Source organism: Schistocerca cancellata, unplaced genomic scaffold (assembly GCF_023864275.1).
Source record: "Schistocerca cancellata isolate TAMUIC-IGC-003103 unplaced genomic scaffold, iqSchCanc2.1 HiC_scaffold_799, whole genome shotgun sequence".
NCBI lineage: Eukaryota > Metazoa > Arthropoda > Insecta > Orthoptera > Acrididae > Schistocerca > Schistocerca cancellata.
Window position 1 is genome coordinate 1,428,421 of NW_026046810.1, and position 13,579 is coordinate 1,441,999.

At 46.6% G+C, this 13,579-nt stretch overlaps 1 protein-coding gene across 1 annotated transcript; it reads right to left on the reverse strand.

Moving 5' to 3' along the window:
• Positions 1–252: 252 nt before the first annotated feature.
• On the reverse strand, positions 253–13,081 carry LOC126143448 (speckle-type POZ protein-like). Its single transcript, XM_049915376.1, has 4 exons — positions 13,022–13,081; positions 8,570–9,146; positions 1,727–1,773; positions 253–335 (listed from the first exon to the last, which is right to left on the reverse strand). The coding sequence occupies exons 2-4, from the start codon at positions 9,133–9,135 to the stop codon at positions 253–255; spliced, it is 696 nt and encodes a 231-aa protein (XP_049771333.1). The 5' UTR covers positions 9,136–9,146; positions 13,022–13,081.
• Between the last annotated feature and the right edge of the window lie 498 nt (positions 13,082–13,579).

A 13,579-nucleotide genomic window follows, 5' to 3' on the forward strand; every position in this document is an offset into this window, starting at 1 on the left:
ACAGAACGATGCAACCCTCGCTTCACTAATAGAATAACGAAACTGGATTGTAACAGTAGGAGGCCGGTGGTTCGATCACAAGTAGGTCCACACGCTGTACATGTCTACAGCTGACCACGATATGTAACCGAGCCACGAAATCCGTGAGTCTCCGTATAGGGGGAGCAATGTGTTTTCTAAACTCAGTGCATATATTTAAGTTACAGCATTTATTTTGCACCTACTTTCCCACTTGAAACTTAGGACACTCCTCTATTCTATTGCGTCTTGCTCCATTCTGCTCTGATCAGTTTCAAATGGCATGCTGAATAGTCGCAATGTTGCTAGTCCTAGTCCTGTGCAGATGTTATTCTGGTACATCAAGCACCTTCTTCAAGTTCAAAAACAGCTATGTCAGTGGAGCCTCAGTGAAGCCATGTTGTAAACCTTTCAGTTGGCTGTAAGGCATACTTTTTCAGAAAGCTGACTATGTATGTCCACTGACATCGGTCGCTGATTTCGAACAAGCGAGATGAATATTAGGAAGTTGTTAAGGAAAAAACTGCTCTGCGCTGACTGGAGATGCTGTGCTCGAGAAGCGTGGCAGACCCCACCAGCTGCAGGGCGTGGTTTAAAGTGGGCGGGGTGTGCAGTGCTGCACACGCCTCCACCCTGCCACGCCCACAGCAGAGCTGACCTTGTTTGCCGCCTTTCGTCGACGGGCACCGCAGCCGCCACCCCACCTGAGCCTGCCTTCACCCCTGACTCCAACTTTCATTGTGGCTGATGTTTTCTGTGTTTCTTCATTTCTAAACGTTACTACCAGAGCTTTAATTTGCATTAAGATCATCAATGGCTGCTACGTACGAAAGTTGTTGATGCAGCTCTCCATGCTACTCTATCCTGTGTAAGGTTCTTCGTCTCACAGTCCCTACTGCAACCAACATCCTCCTCAATCTGCGTAGTGTACTCATCTCTTGGTCTCCCTCTTCGATATTTACCCTCTGCGGTGCCCTCCAGTACTGAACTGGTGATCACTTGAGGCCTCAGAATATGCCCTACAATACGAAAGTATCCATACTGCAAAGTCATCTCAAACAAATTCGAATAATATTTGAGGACAAGCACGAAACAAGCCATATCAACACCCTCTGCTGTTAACAGCCGGTTTTGAGCCCTCTTACTTCTAATTCTGCTTACTCTTACTTTATCACTGTTTTTTTTTTCTTTTGGGACTGTGCATACACCTGTATACGCAACGATTCATTAATGCATCCTGTAGGTTACGTGAATGCCGATACACTGAAACCCTGGCTTCACACCCATTTCCTTCACAATTAATTTGTAACACGCATAAAGACCATCGAAAGTGGCAACTACACTCAACACACCGTTAAGCAAGGAAATAATTTTTCCTGGTAACTATAACCTGGGCGCCATCTAACATTACAAAAACTATATGAAATTCGAATTCTTCGTTAGTATAACGTTTGGTTGACACGGCAGTAAGTGTTGGCGTGAGGGTACAAGTCGCGGACTTGCAGCGGCGCCACTCACCGGAGGCGGGAGACGGCGGCGCTGTCGGGCGGCGGGGGAGATCGGCGGGCGGCGGGGGCGGCGGAGTCGGCGGGGGCGGCGGGGTCGACGGGGGCGGCGCGGTCGGCGGTGGTGGTCCGGCTGCTGCCGCTGGGCGGCCGGGCGGCGGGGGCGGCGTGGTCGGCGGGGGCGGTGGGGGCGGCGGCGGTGGTCTGGCTGATGCTGCTGGGCGGCCGGGCAGCGGGGGCGGCTGGCGCGCTGGAAAACAAGAGGCGAGGCTGGAGGTGGACACCAAACTGGACACGAGAGCCCGGCCGCAGGGGCCAGCAGCTCTGCCTCACTCACACAACACCTGTCGGGCACAACCTGAGAAGCAGTTCAAGTCGGCTGGTTTGTGAGGTTGGTTGAAACCTAATCTATGGATCTCAATGATTTCACTGAAGACAGAGAGAGAGAGAGAAGGGGGGGGGAGGAGATAGAAAAGATATAATCTGGTAAGTCGGGGTACCAACTTACATACAAGAGTTGTTTGATAGGCTGATATTTTGATGAACAGTGGATAACTACCATGCAATACGTTTGAGGCCTGAGGGAATGAAGAAGGTGATGTCCAGGAACTATAACAGCTATACTGCAAGCGTTACAATGAGTAGTTTCAAAATTTGCTTTTCAGTAAAGCAGACAAAATCATACAGGCATGTGATGTCTCTATAATTCGATTTCTTGAAAAGACAGCAAGGGTTATGTGTTTCTGACTCAAACATTATCTTCCGTTTTAAACTGGACAACAGAGACTGAGATTGAGAAGATAACACTACAGGCTGCTGTTACAAGAAAAAGTGGGTCAGGCAGTAGAGGCAACATTGCCTCACAGGCAAAGTTTACAACTTGTCAAGTAATCTGTAGAGTATTGCATACACATTCCAAAAGATTTGAAAAATAAAGGAGACAGCCCTGTATGAAGCATACGTATCTGAGAGACAGAGACTAACGAATAGGATCTAAGCGTCACATCAGTACCGACATTGTAGAAGATGCTTCAGACTCAAATAGATCCATAGGCCACGTAATCTGGCGTATCCCAGTAGGAGCAAGCTGGTGCTTTCCACTGGACGGCCTCCGGCGGCGCCAGAGACGATTACAGACGTGACAGGAGGGCAGAGATTTGTCGCCCGCTCCTCCAGTATCCAGTACAGTGAGGTAACCAGTACCTGTGTGTTTCCTAGGAGGAAAGGCATGGCACATATTGCGGGTGATGGCTGAACAGAGACGAGAAGACAATGTGACTGTGAGGCCCACCACTGTGTGTGACCATGCTGTCGTGCTGACTGGATTGTTCTCTTGTCGTTCACTCACAATGTGCATGAGGAGCCCCTGTGCTCACACCACCTTCTGTACCGGACGGCTGTAAAAAAATTTGTAAATTTTAGGAAAGATGTTACGGGATCTAACTGCTGAGGTCATCCGTCCCTACGCTTACGCACTACTTTAACTTAAACTGACTTACACTAAGGACAACACACACACACCTATGCCGAAGGGAGGACTCGAACCTCCAACAGGAAGGGGGTGAGGGGGGAGCCCCGCAGACCGTGATAATGTGCCTCAGACCACACTGCTACCCTGCGTGGCGCCTGGACGTATGACTGGGAATCATTACCCTGCTGTTTGGAGCCCGTCGTCTAGAGGTATCGTCGTCCTCTATCCTGGGCTCGAATCCCGCCATCCACATTGTGAATAAAAATAATCAGCATTGGCAGCCGAAGGCTCCCGGCATAAAAGGTCACCCTCATTCAGCCAACAGCCTTGTCAAAGTGGGTGGAGGGGATCACGGAGGCTCAGGGCTCTGCCTTGCCGTTTAGGTTAGTGGAAGATTCAGCAATCATGAGTGGCATGAGAAGGAAATGGAAACCACTTCATTAAAGGTACGCAAAGAGTACCAACAGAACATGCGGCCTGTAACTGAACACGTATCACGATGATCCTGCCAAGAGCTTCCAGACTAGTGTCCATTCGGATACCTGGGAAGAGACTGCCAAGAGTGACATGACCTGACAAAAGGATTGAATAACCAACCAAGGGATGACATTATACGAGTCCAGACGTGGAATGTGAGGAGTTAGAATGTGGTTGGAAAGCTAGAAAATAATACACTACTCCCCATTAAAATTGCTACACCAAGAAGAAATGCAAATGATAAACGTGTATGCATTGGACAAATATATTATATTAGAAAAGAGACGTGATTACATTTTCAAGCAGTTTGAGTGCATAGATCGTGAGAAATCAGTACCCAGAACAAACACCTCTGGCCGTAGTAACAGCCTTGATATGCCTATGCATTGAGTCAAACAGAGCTTGGATGGCGTGTACAGCTTCAACACAATACCACAGTTCATCAGGAGTAGTGACTGGCGTATTGTGACGAGCCAGTTGCTCTGCCACCATTGACCAGACGTTTTCAATTGGTGAGAGATGTGCTGGCCAGGGCAGCAGTCGAACATTTTCTGTATCCAGAAAGGCCCGTACAGGACCTGCGACATGCGGTCGTGCATTATCCTGCTGAAATGTAGGGTTTCGCAAGGATCGAATGAAGGGTAGAGCCACGGGTCGTAACACATCTGAAATGTAACGTCCACTGTTAAAAGTGCCGTCAACGCGAACAAGAGGTGACCGAGACGTGTAACCAATGGCACCCCATACCATAGCGCTGGGTGATACGCCAGTATGGCGATAACGAATACACGCTTCCAATGTGCGTTCACCGTGATGTCGCCAATGACATTTTGCCATTTTTGCACCCAGTTTTGTCATTCAGTACACCATCGCAGGCGCTCCTGTCTGTGATGCAGCGTCAAGGGTAACCGTAGCCACGATCTCCGAGCTGATAGCCCATGCTGCTGCAAACCTCGTCGAACTGTTCGTACAGATGGTTGTTGTCTTGCAAACGTCCCCATCTGTTGACTCAGGGATCGAGACATGGCTGCACGATCCGTTACAGCCATGTGGATAAGATGCCTGTCATCACGTCTGCTAGTGATACGAGGCCGTTGGGATCCAGCACGGCGTTCCGTATTACCCTCCTGAACCCACCGATTCCATATTCTGCTAACAGTCATTGGATCTCGACCAACGCGAGCAGCAATGTCGCCATACGATAAACCGCAATCGCGATAGGCTACAATCCGACCTTTATCAAAGACGGAACCGTGATGGTACGCATTTCTCCTCCTTACACGAAGCATCACAACAATGTTTCACTAGGCAATGCTGGTCAACTGCTGTTTGTGTATGAGAAATCGGTTGGAAACTTTCCTCATGTCAGCATGTTGTAGTTGTCGCCACCGGCGCCAACCTTGCGTGATTGCTCTGAAAAACTAATCATTTACATATCAGAGCATCTTCTTCCTGTCGGTTAAATTTCGTGTCTGTAGCACGTCATCTTCGTGGTGTAGCAATGTTAATGGCCAGTAGCAGAAAAGGAAAATGTTAACGCTCAATCTGCATACGGTGGTGGTCATTCAGGTGAAATGGAAAGAAGGCAAGGACTTCTGGTCAGATGAGAATAGGGTACTATCAACAGCAGCAGAAAATGGCGCAATAGGGGTCGGATTCATTATGAGTAGTTGGGTAGGGCAGACAGTGAGCTACTGTGAACATTTCAGTGATAGGGTTCTTGCCAACAGAATCGACAGCGAACCAACACCGGCACCGACAATGATAGTTCAGGTATACATGCCGACATCGCAAGTTGAAGATGAAGATATAGAAAAACCATGTGAGGATACTAAACAGGTAATTCAGTATGTAAAGGAAGATGAAAATCTAATAGTCAGCAAGGGAAACAGAAGAAGAAAGAATTACAGGAGAATATAGACTTGGTATCAGGAAAGAGAGAGGAGAAACACTGGTTGAATTGTACAATACTTTGAGCTAGCAATAGCGAATACTTTGTTTCGGAATCACAAGAAGAGGAGGAACATTTGGGAAAGGATGTGAGATGTGGGGAGATTTCAGTTACATAGCATCATCGTGACGTAGAGATACTGGAATTAGATACTGAACTGTAAGGCATACCCAGAAGCAGATACAGATGCAGATCACAATTTAGTAGTGATGAAGAGTAGCCTGAATTTTAAGAGACTAGCAAGGAAGAATTAGTGTGCAAAGAAGTGGGATATAGTAGTACTAAGGAACGAAGAGTGCTTTAAGTTCTCTGAGACTATAGATACTGTGATAATGAACAGGTCAGCAGGTACATGGTTGAACACAACAATCACAGAAGCTAGAACGAAAAACATAGCTACAAAGAAGCTAACTGTAAAGAAGCCATGGGTAACCGAAGAAATGCTTCAGTTGATGAAAGTAGGAAGTACATAAATGTTCAGGGAAATTCAGGAATACAGATGTACTACTCACTTAAGAATGAAATAAATAGGAAGTGTGTAGAAGTTAAGGCCATATAGCTCCAGGAAAAGGTGAAGAAATCAGAAAAGAAATGATTGTTGGAAGTACTGGCTCAGCATAACAGGAAAGTCAGAACAAACTTTGGTGAAATTAAAAGCAAAGGGGGTAACATTAAGAATGGAACCGGAATTCCACTGTTAAATGCAGAGGAGATAGCAGACAGATGGAAAGAATACACTGAATGCTTGTATGACGTGAAAGACTTGGCTGATGACGTAATAGAAGAAGAAACAGTAGTCGACATGGAAGAGATAGGTGATTCAGTATTAGAATCAGAATTTAAAAGAGCTATGGAAAATTCAGTATCAAATAAGGCAGAAGGGATGAACAACATTGCATCGGAATTTCTAATATCATTGGAGAAGTGGGAACAAAATAACTATTCACGTTCGAATGTGGAATGTACGAGTCTGGTGATACACCATCTGACTATCAGAAAAAGATCAAGACAAGTATCAGAATTATTGCAACATCAGCTTAACAGCACATGCATCCAAGTTACTGACAATAATAATATACCGGGTGATCAAAAAGTCAATATAAATTTAAAAAACTGAATAAATCACGGAATAATGAAGATAGAGATGTACAAATTGACACACAGGCTTGGAATGACATGGTGTTTTTTAGAACCAAAAATATACAAAAGTTCAGAAAATGTCCGACAGATGACGCTTCATCTGGTCAGAATAGCAATAATTAGCATAAAGTAAGACAAAGCAAAGATGATGTTCTTTACAGGAAATGCCCAATATGTCCACCATCATTCCTCAGCAATACCTCTAGTCAAGGAATAATGTTGTGAACAGCAGTGTAAAGCATTTCCGGAGCTATGGTGAGGCATTGTCGTCGGATGTGGTCTTTCAGTATCCCTAGGGATGTCGGTAGATCATTATACACTTATGACTTCAAGTAACCCCAAAGCCAATAATCGCACGGTCTGAGGTCTGGGGACCTGGAAGGCCAAGCATGACGAAAGTGGTGGTTGAGCACATGATCGTCACCAAACGACATGCGCAAGTGATCTTTCAAGCGTCTTTGTTTTTTTGTTCTAATAAAACACGATGTCATTCCAAGCATGTGTGTCAATTTTTACCTCTCTATCTACATTATTCCGTGGTTTATTAAGTTTTCAAATTTATACTGACTGTTTGACCAGCTGGTACATAAGACTGGAACACGATATTGAAGTTCTGTTAGATGTCGGTTCAGGAAAGTTAAAGGCATCAGAGGGACAATTTTGATATGCTGTTGATAATGGAAGCACGACTGAAGAAAAATCAAGCCACGTTCATAGGATTTGCCGACCTGGAAAAAGCATTCGACAGTGTCAAATTGAGCAAGATGTACGAAACTCTGAGAAAATTAGGGGTAAGCTTTGGGAAAGACAGGAGAGATACAATATTTACAACAACGAAGAGGGAACAATAAGACTGGGAAACGAATAACGAAGTGCTCGGATTAAAATGTGTGTAAAAGAGGGATGTAGTCTTTCTCTCGTACTGTTGAGTCTACACGTCGAGGAAGCAATCAGGATGAAACGGCATTAATGATAAGAACTGCTGATGAGATTGCTTTCCTCAATGACAGTGGGGAAGAATTACAGGGAATGGAATGAAGAAGCGAATGAATACGGAATATGGTTTGAGATGAAATTGAATAAAAACGAAAGTAATGGGAAGTAGCAGAAATGAGAACAGCGAGAAACCTAACATCAGGGTTGATGGTCACAAAGTAATTGAAGTTAAGGAGCTCTGCTAACTAGGCAGCAAAATAACAGATGGAGGAAGGAGAACGTCAAAAGCGGAGTAGCACAGGTAAAAATGGGATTTCTGGTTGAGAGAAGTCTACTAGTATCAAAGATGGGCGTTAAAGTGAGGAAGAAATTTGCGAGAATGTACGTTTGAGCACAGCACTGTATAGGAGTGAACATGGGCTGTGGGGAAACTGGAGCAGGAGAGAATGGAAGTATCTGAGATGTTACACTGGGCGTGTCTCTGATTCCTTTAATTGACGTAACTGCTGACAAAAAGAGTTCAATGTGGAGCTGTAATAAACCAGTCGTGACAAGACAATTACGGCATCGTGAGCTGTCACCGAATGGCATTCCGTGCATAGGTACTGTACAGCACTGATACATCCGAGGTGAGACGCTGACAAATATTTTAGTGATTGGCGACTCCATGTTGTCCTGTGCACCACGACCAGGTAACAGGTATACTTGAAAAAAGAGACAGCATTGGTCGTATATTTTTCTATTGCAAAATCGATTTTCTGTCACTGAGTGACCATCTTCAGTGCTATATTGTATAACAAATTGGGATGCACTGTTGTTACTAGGCTTACTCATAGAGTCTATGTGATTGCCGTAAGCCTAGTAACAACAGTGCATCCCAATTTGTTATACAATATAGCACTGAAGATGGTCACTCAGTGACAGAAAATCGATTTTGCAATAGAAAAATATACGACCAATGCTGTCTCTTTTTTCAAGTATAAATATTTTAGTCTGAGAAATACACACACACACGCACACACACACGTATGTTACTGGTAGACACAGAACAACATCCTGCCCCGTGCTCACCTGGGTTCTGCTGGTGGCTCACCGAGCAGCCGACTGACTTCGACGATGTCTTTCGGGTACTGCAGCACGGCGTCTGCCCAGCCCTGCGTCACCATTACTTTGTGTGTTTGAGACCTTATGAAGTGGATGGCGGCCGCAGTTAGGCTGGGGCACGAGTGCCTCACCGCCAGCACAGCTGCAGCCGCCGCCGTCTCCACCTCCAGCTGCGCCAGCACCTGCTGTTCGCAGGCGGCCTTCAAGGCGGACAGGCCATATCTGTCGGCAGCCGCCAACAGCTCCGGGGCCGTGCCGGTCAGCTGGGGGGCCTGCAGGGTGTACACGTAAGACAATAGATGCCTCAGCACCGGACCCTCCACGTCCGCCATTCTGACCTCGCCGCAGCTGGCCTCCAGCGTGTCGTGCTGGAACATGGCTCGGAACACGGGGCTCCTGGCGGCCAGGACCGCGCGGTGCGCCGCCAGCCGCGTCCCTCCCGCCACCAGCGTGACGACCGCGCCCTCGCCCGCGTCCAGCAGGGCGCCCAGGTCCACGGCCGCCGTCCTCTGAACCTCAGCAGCGGCCGACATGGCGGAAGGTCCTGAAACACGGCGCCACCGAGCCCGCCTTACACGGCGCCCTCCACACTCGTACGGCGCACGAGCCTACTCGCGCCACGCGTGACGAGCAGCACATCTCCGACAACACGGCTTTCCAGACTTACCGTCTCGCCGCAGCATCCTGATTTTGGACGCGTCCTCAGGAGTGGTGCAGACCTCATTTGCCTAACTTCTTTCTGCAGAAATGGAGATAGTAACCGTCCCAATCTCTCCAGTTATTTACGACAAGAATTATATTTGACTCCAGAAATCTGTATTCTTCCGCGGCTAGCAGCTAGTTGCGCACGTCTCTTAGGAGCTCCCTCGCACAGTGCACTGAACTTCTGCTACTAAAGTCGGGGGTGACTTGACGGCGAACACTGCCACGGGGTAACTGTCGGACTCGGACTGCGAATCCTTCCCGACCTTTCGGACGCATTCCGACAAGACGACACCTAACCGAGAATTGGTCAGCTGTGCAGCGACTCACAGAGAATGTGTCTGTCAGTTAGCTGAGACACGAGCTATCGTTTTGTAACTGATGTCACACACTCGCAATGTAAATGATGGTATTCGTAACAGCATCATTTTCATTTACCTTATTTCTCAGTTACACTTTCTGATTCTAGGAGACCAAATATTCAATTGCATTTCAAATTCGGTGTTTATAACCTCTACTTTAGATACTGACACAATTCACCTAAACCAGGGGACAAATAGCTGCCCATTATTTATTGCAGTTACCTTAACACCACGAGTTCTTCCTTTTTCCCCACTCAAATTCGATCGAGTCACAATGTCGACCCATACTCTCATACAGTAAACTAAGCAACTCATGTCTCACTATTCCCCTTACTAACATCACAGATCAAATCTCGGTAACTTATACGTTGTCACTGATGTATTTAACACTGACTGTCTGCGACTTAAGAGCCTCACTGTCTTATATGGTGAGCCACACATCTTGTGGTTACGCTTTTCCCCTCATGCTATGTCAGTACTAGCGATCATTATTTCTCAACACCTCCTCCTCCTCCTCTTCTTCTTTTCCTTCTTCTTCTTCTTACAGTTAATCTCACTACAATCGTCAGTTACCTAACGGAGGAGAGACACTTGTGGATCCTGTCTATTGACTGTGTACACTTTGTTCTGTGTGTGTGTGTTCGCACTCTTGCTGCTTCTGTACCGTATTTTGTGCAGTGGAAATCGTGAACCGACCCAGCATTAGCGTAAACGAGTGTGGGAAACCGCCTGAAAACCTCACTCAGGCGGGCGGCTGCACCACCCACGGTCGGTAATCCGTTGTGCGGAATTTCCACTTCACCTCCCTGCCGCCAAGCGAGCGCGCTATACGTCACACTTACAGGGGTGGGCGATCTTACTTCCTCCACATATGTTCTCATAATCTTTCACAGCCTGTACGGTGTCCTCTGCAGACTCTCTCCCACTTGACAAGTCACACTCCCTACATCACTCACTGCTGTCTGTTCTGAGCATTCACCAGTGACTGGTGTGAAGTAGCGCGTATTCGCTTATTCGAAACGGTTATCACAGAGTTCAAGACGAATATAGGTCACTGCACAGTGTCAAAATGTGCCATACTGGTAGAATGACCAGTGCATTACAAGTGTACTTGCTCAAGAGCCATAAACATACTTCCTGTTTTAGATTCGTGTCTATTTCTGTTATGACTTTACACACACACACACACACACACACACACACACACACACACACACACACACTGTGAGTACCTTTTTCTTCCTTTTCCACAGTAATGCCCAAATCTCGGCACTCAACACAGACTGCCATAATTAGCTCGAGAATATAATTTCATACCTCTATGACATAACGAAGTGAAAAACAATAATGAAGCTGTAGCAATGTAATACAGCCTCGGAACTACCACATGTTCCTGCCCCGTTCATTTGCCACGAAATGAGTGAAGCTACCAGTCCAGAAAACTCGCTACCGGGGTTGCCTGACACACACGCTTCAGGAGTCCCTTCGAAACTGCTTTCATCTGCTAAAAATTTTATCATTCCAAGTCCAAAGATTATTCATTTGTGTCGTGGTAAAAATTGGTAAACCAACAAACTTCTTTTACTCGTAACGTGACATCATTTATATTTAAATCCAGACTGGTGGCACCTTTAACTGAGGGTGATTTTCTCCCTCCTTATCGCAAAAGTTCCTTTGATCTGTGAAGCCTGATCAGAAGCAATATACATGTAAAGCAGAAATCAGTTCCATCACGAGATGTCTCATAGTATACATGACTGAACTGTAAAGGAAGACGCATCTCCCATTGCACGAAACCTTCACGTTTAATCGACTACTCTACAGAGTTCCAGATATTTTCGTCACAAAAACTTCTCTACATCCACCTCTACATGGATACACTGGAAATCACATTCAAGTGCCTGGCAGAGGGTTCATCGAACCACCTTCACAATTCTCTATTTTCCAATCTTGTATAACGTACGAGCTCTGATTTCTCTTATTTTTTCGTGGTAATCGTTTCTTCCTATGTAGGTCGGTGTCAACACTATATTTTCGCATTCGCAGGAGAAAGCTGGTGATTGGAATTTCGTGAGAAGATTCCTTCGCAACAACAAACGCCTTTGTTTCAATGCTGTCCAGCCCAAATCCTGTATCATTTCTGTGACACTCTCTCCCGTATTTTGCGACAATACAAAACGTGCTGCCCTTCTTTGAACATGTTCGATATACTCCGACAGTCCTATCTGGTAAGGACCCCACACCGCGCAGCAGTATTCTAAAAGAGGACGGACAAGTGCAGTGTAGTCAGTCTCCTTGGCAGATCTGTTACATTTTCTGAGTGTCCTGCCAATAAAACACAGTTTTTGGTTAGCGTTCCCCACAACATTTTCTGTGTGTTCCTTCCAATTTAAGTTGTTTGTAATTGTAATTCCTAGGTATTTAGTTGAATTTACGACCTTGGATTTGACTGATTTATTGTGTAACCGAAGTTTAAGGAATTCTTTTTAGCACTCATGCGGATGACCTCACACTTTTCACACAATAGAATACACTGCTACCCCGTGAATATCAGCTGATGTAACGAGGCACTACATGCTTAAAGGGGGCAACATGAGGAGATAGGCAGGTGTCGCACTTTCTGTCTTCCTGCTACACACTCATGGTTTATGTTTCCATCTAGGATTATAGCTACGCCAACACACAGTGCTTCAACATCTGAAGCCCTGGTAGGCAAAAACTGAGAAACTGAGAAACTGAGTTTTGTTACCAGTTAGCTGCTACTTTCTTCACAGTTGTGTCGTGTGAGTTGTCCTACGAAGCGGTTTCAACTGTCTACACAAAACACAGTAAAAACCATCACAGCAGTAGTCTGATCTCTGTGTAACATTGAGAGGCTTTTTGGCAACTTGGTCTGAGCTTACCTCCCTGGAGACAAAGGTTGTGAATTGATCTGCAACTGAAGGGAACAACGTGTTTGCATTGAAAAGTATACGAATCACATTTTATTTGGAGGAACTGTTCACCTCGATAACTCTACACTGCACAATGTCGTCTCGACATTTGCGACAGTTTATTACAGCGGCGTCTTTCAGATCCGGCAAAACCATTCTTTTCCCGGTTAGAACACGAAAGACGTGTAACGCTACGGGTGCAGAACACGAAGGCCCAGGGCCTCGGGGAGACACGGCCACGACGACTGTGACGGTGGCGGCCGCGTGGCCCGTACTACGGCCCCGCCCTGTGTCCCTTTGCAAATTACAGAGCTGCCGCGCACAGACTCGGCAGGACCTAAAGTGCGGGGAGGGGCTACCGGCTGTCCGAGCAGTGCGGCGCCTGCCGGCAGCGTGGAGCAACTGTGCCAGCCTCTACTCACCTCAGACTCGGGGAGAAGTGACGTCACAAAGTCAGCGCAGCACGCAGAACGCTCCGTCGGTCGCCGGTGCAGCGGTGTCGGCGCGGACAGCCCGCTCCCCGCTTATATGGCTGGCGGCGGGGCAGAGTCCGCGTGACGTCACTCTGTCCACCTGTTGCCGCGTGCGCGACAGTCAGGTGGCGGCCCCTATCAGGTTATCTCCGATCTAGAGCGCGCCGACCGACCGGGGTTACGTAACCTGTCTGTCGTTGCCGGCTGACACGTCTCACTTTCAGAAATTTTAAAATTTCGACACTAGTTCTGTGTCTGACCGAAATTTGGTACTTCTCGAGTGATAAGTTTGTACACAATCTGTATTCGAATGGGCACAAACAGTTTGTTTTCCACTGTCTGCGGAACAGGTGGAGTTGTACTGCCGATGGTCGTAAGTCAGTTCTCTTTCATTCGAGCGAATAGTCTGACGTGAAACAGACAAAGCAGGGCACATTCTCCACAAATAGTATGTATAATTTTTTTTTGGACCTTCAGAATATTGGCCACTGCAATCGATAGTTCAGA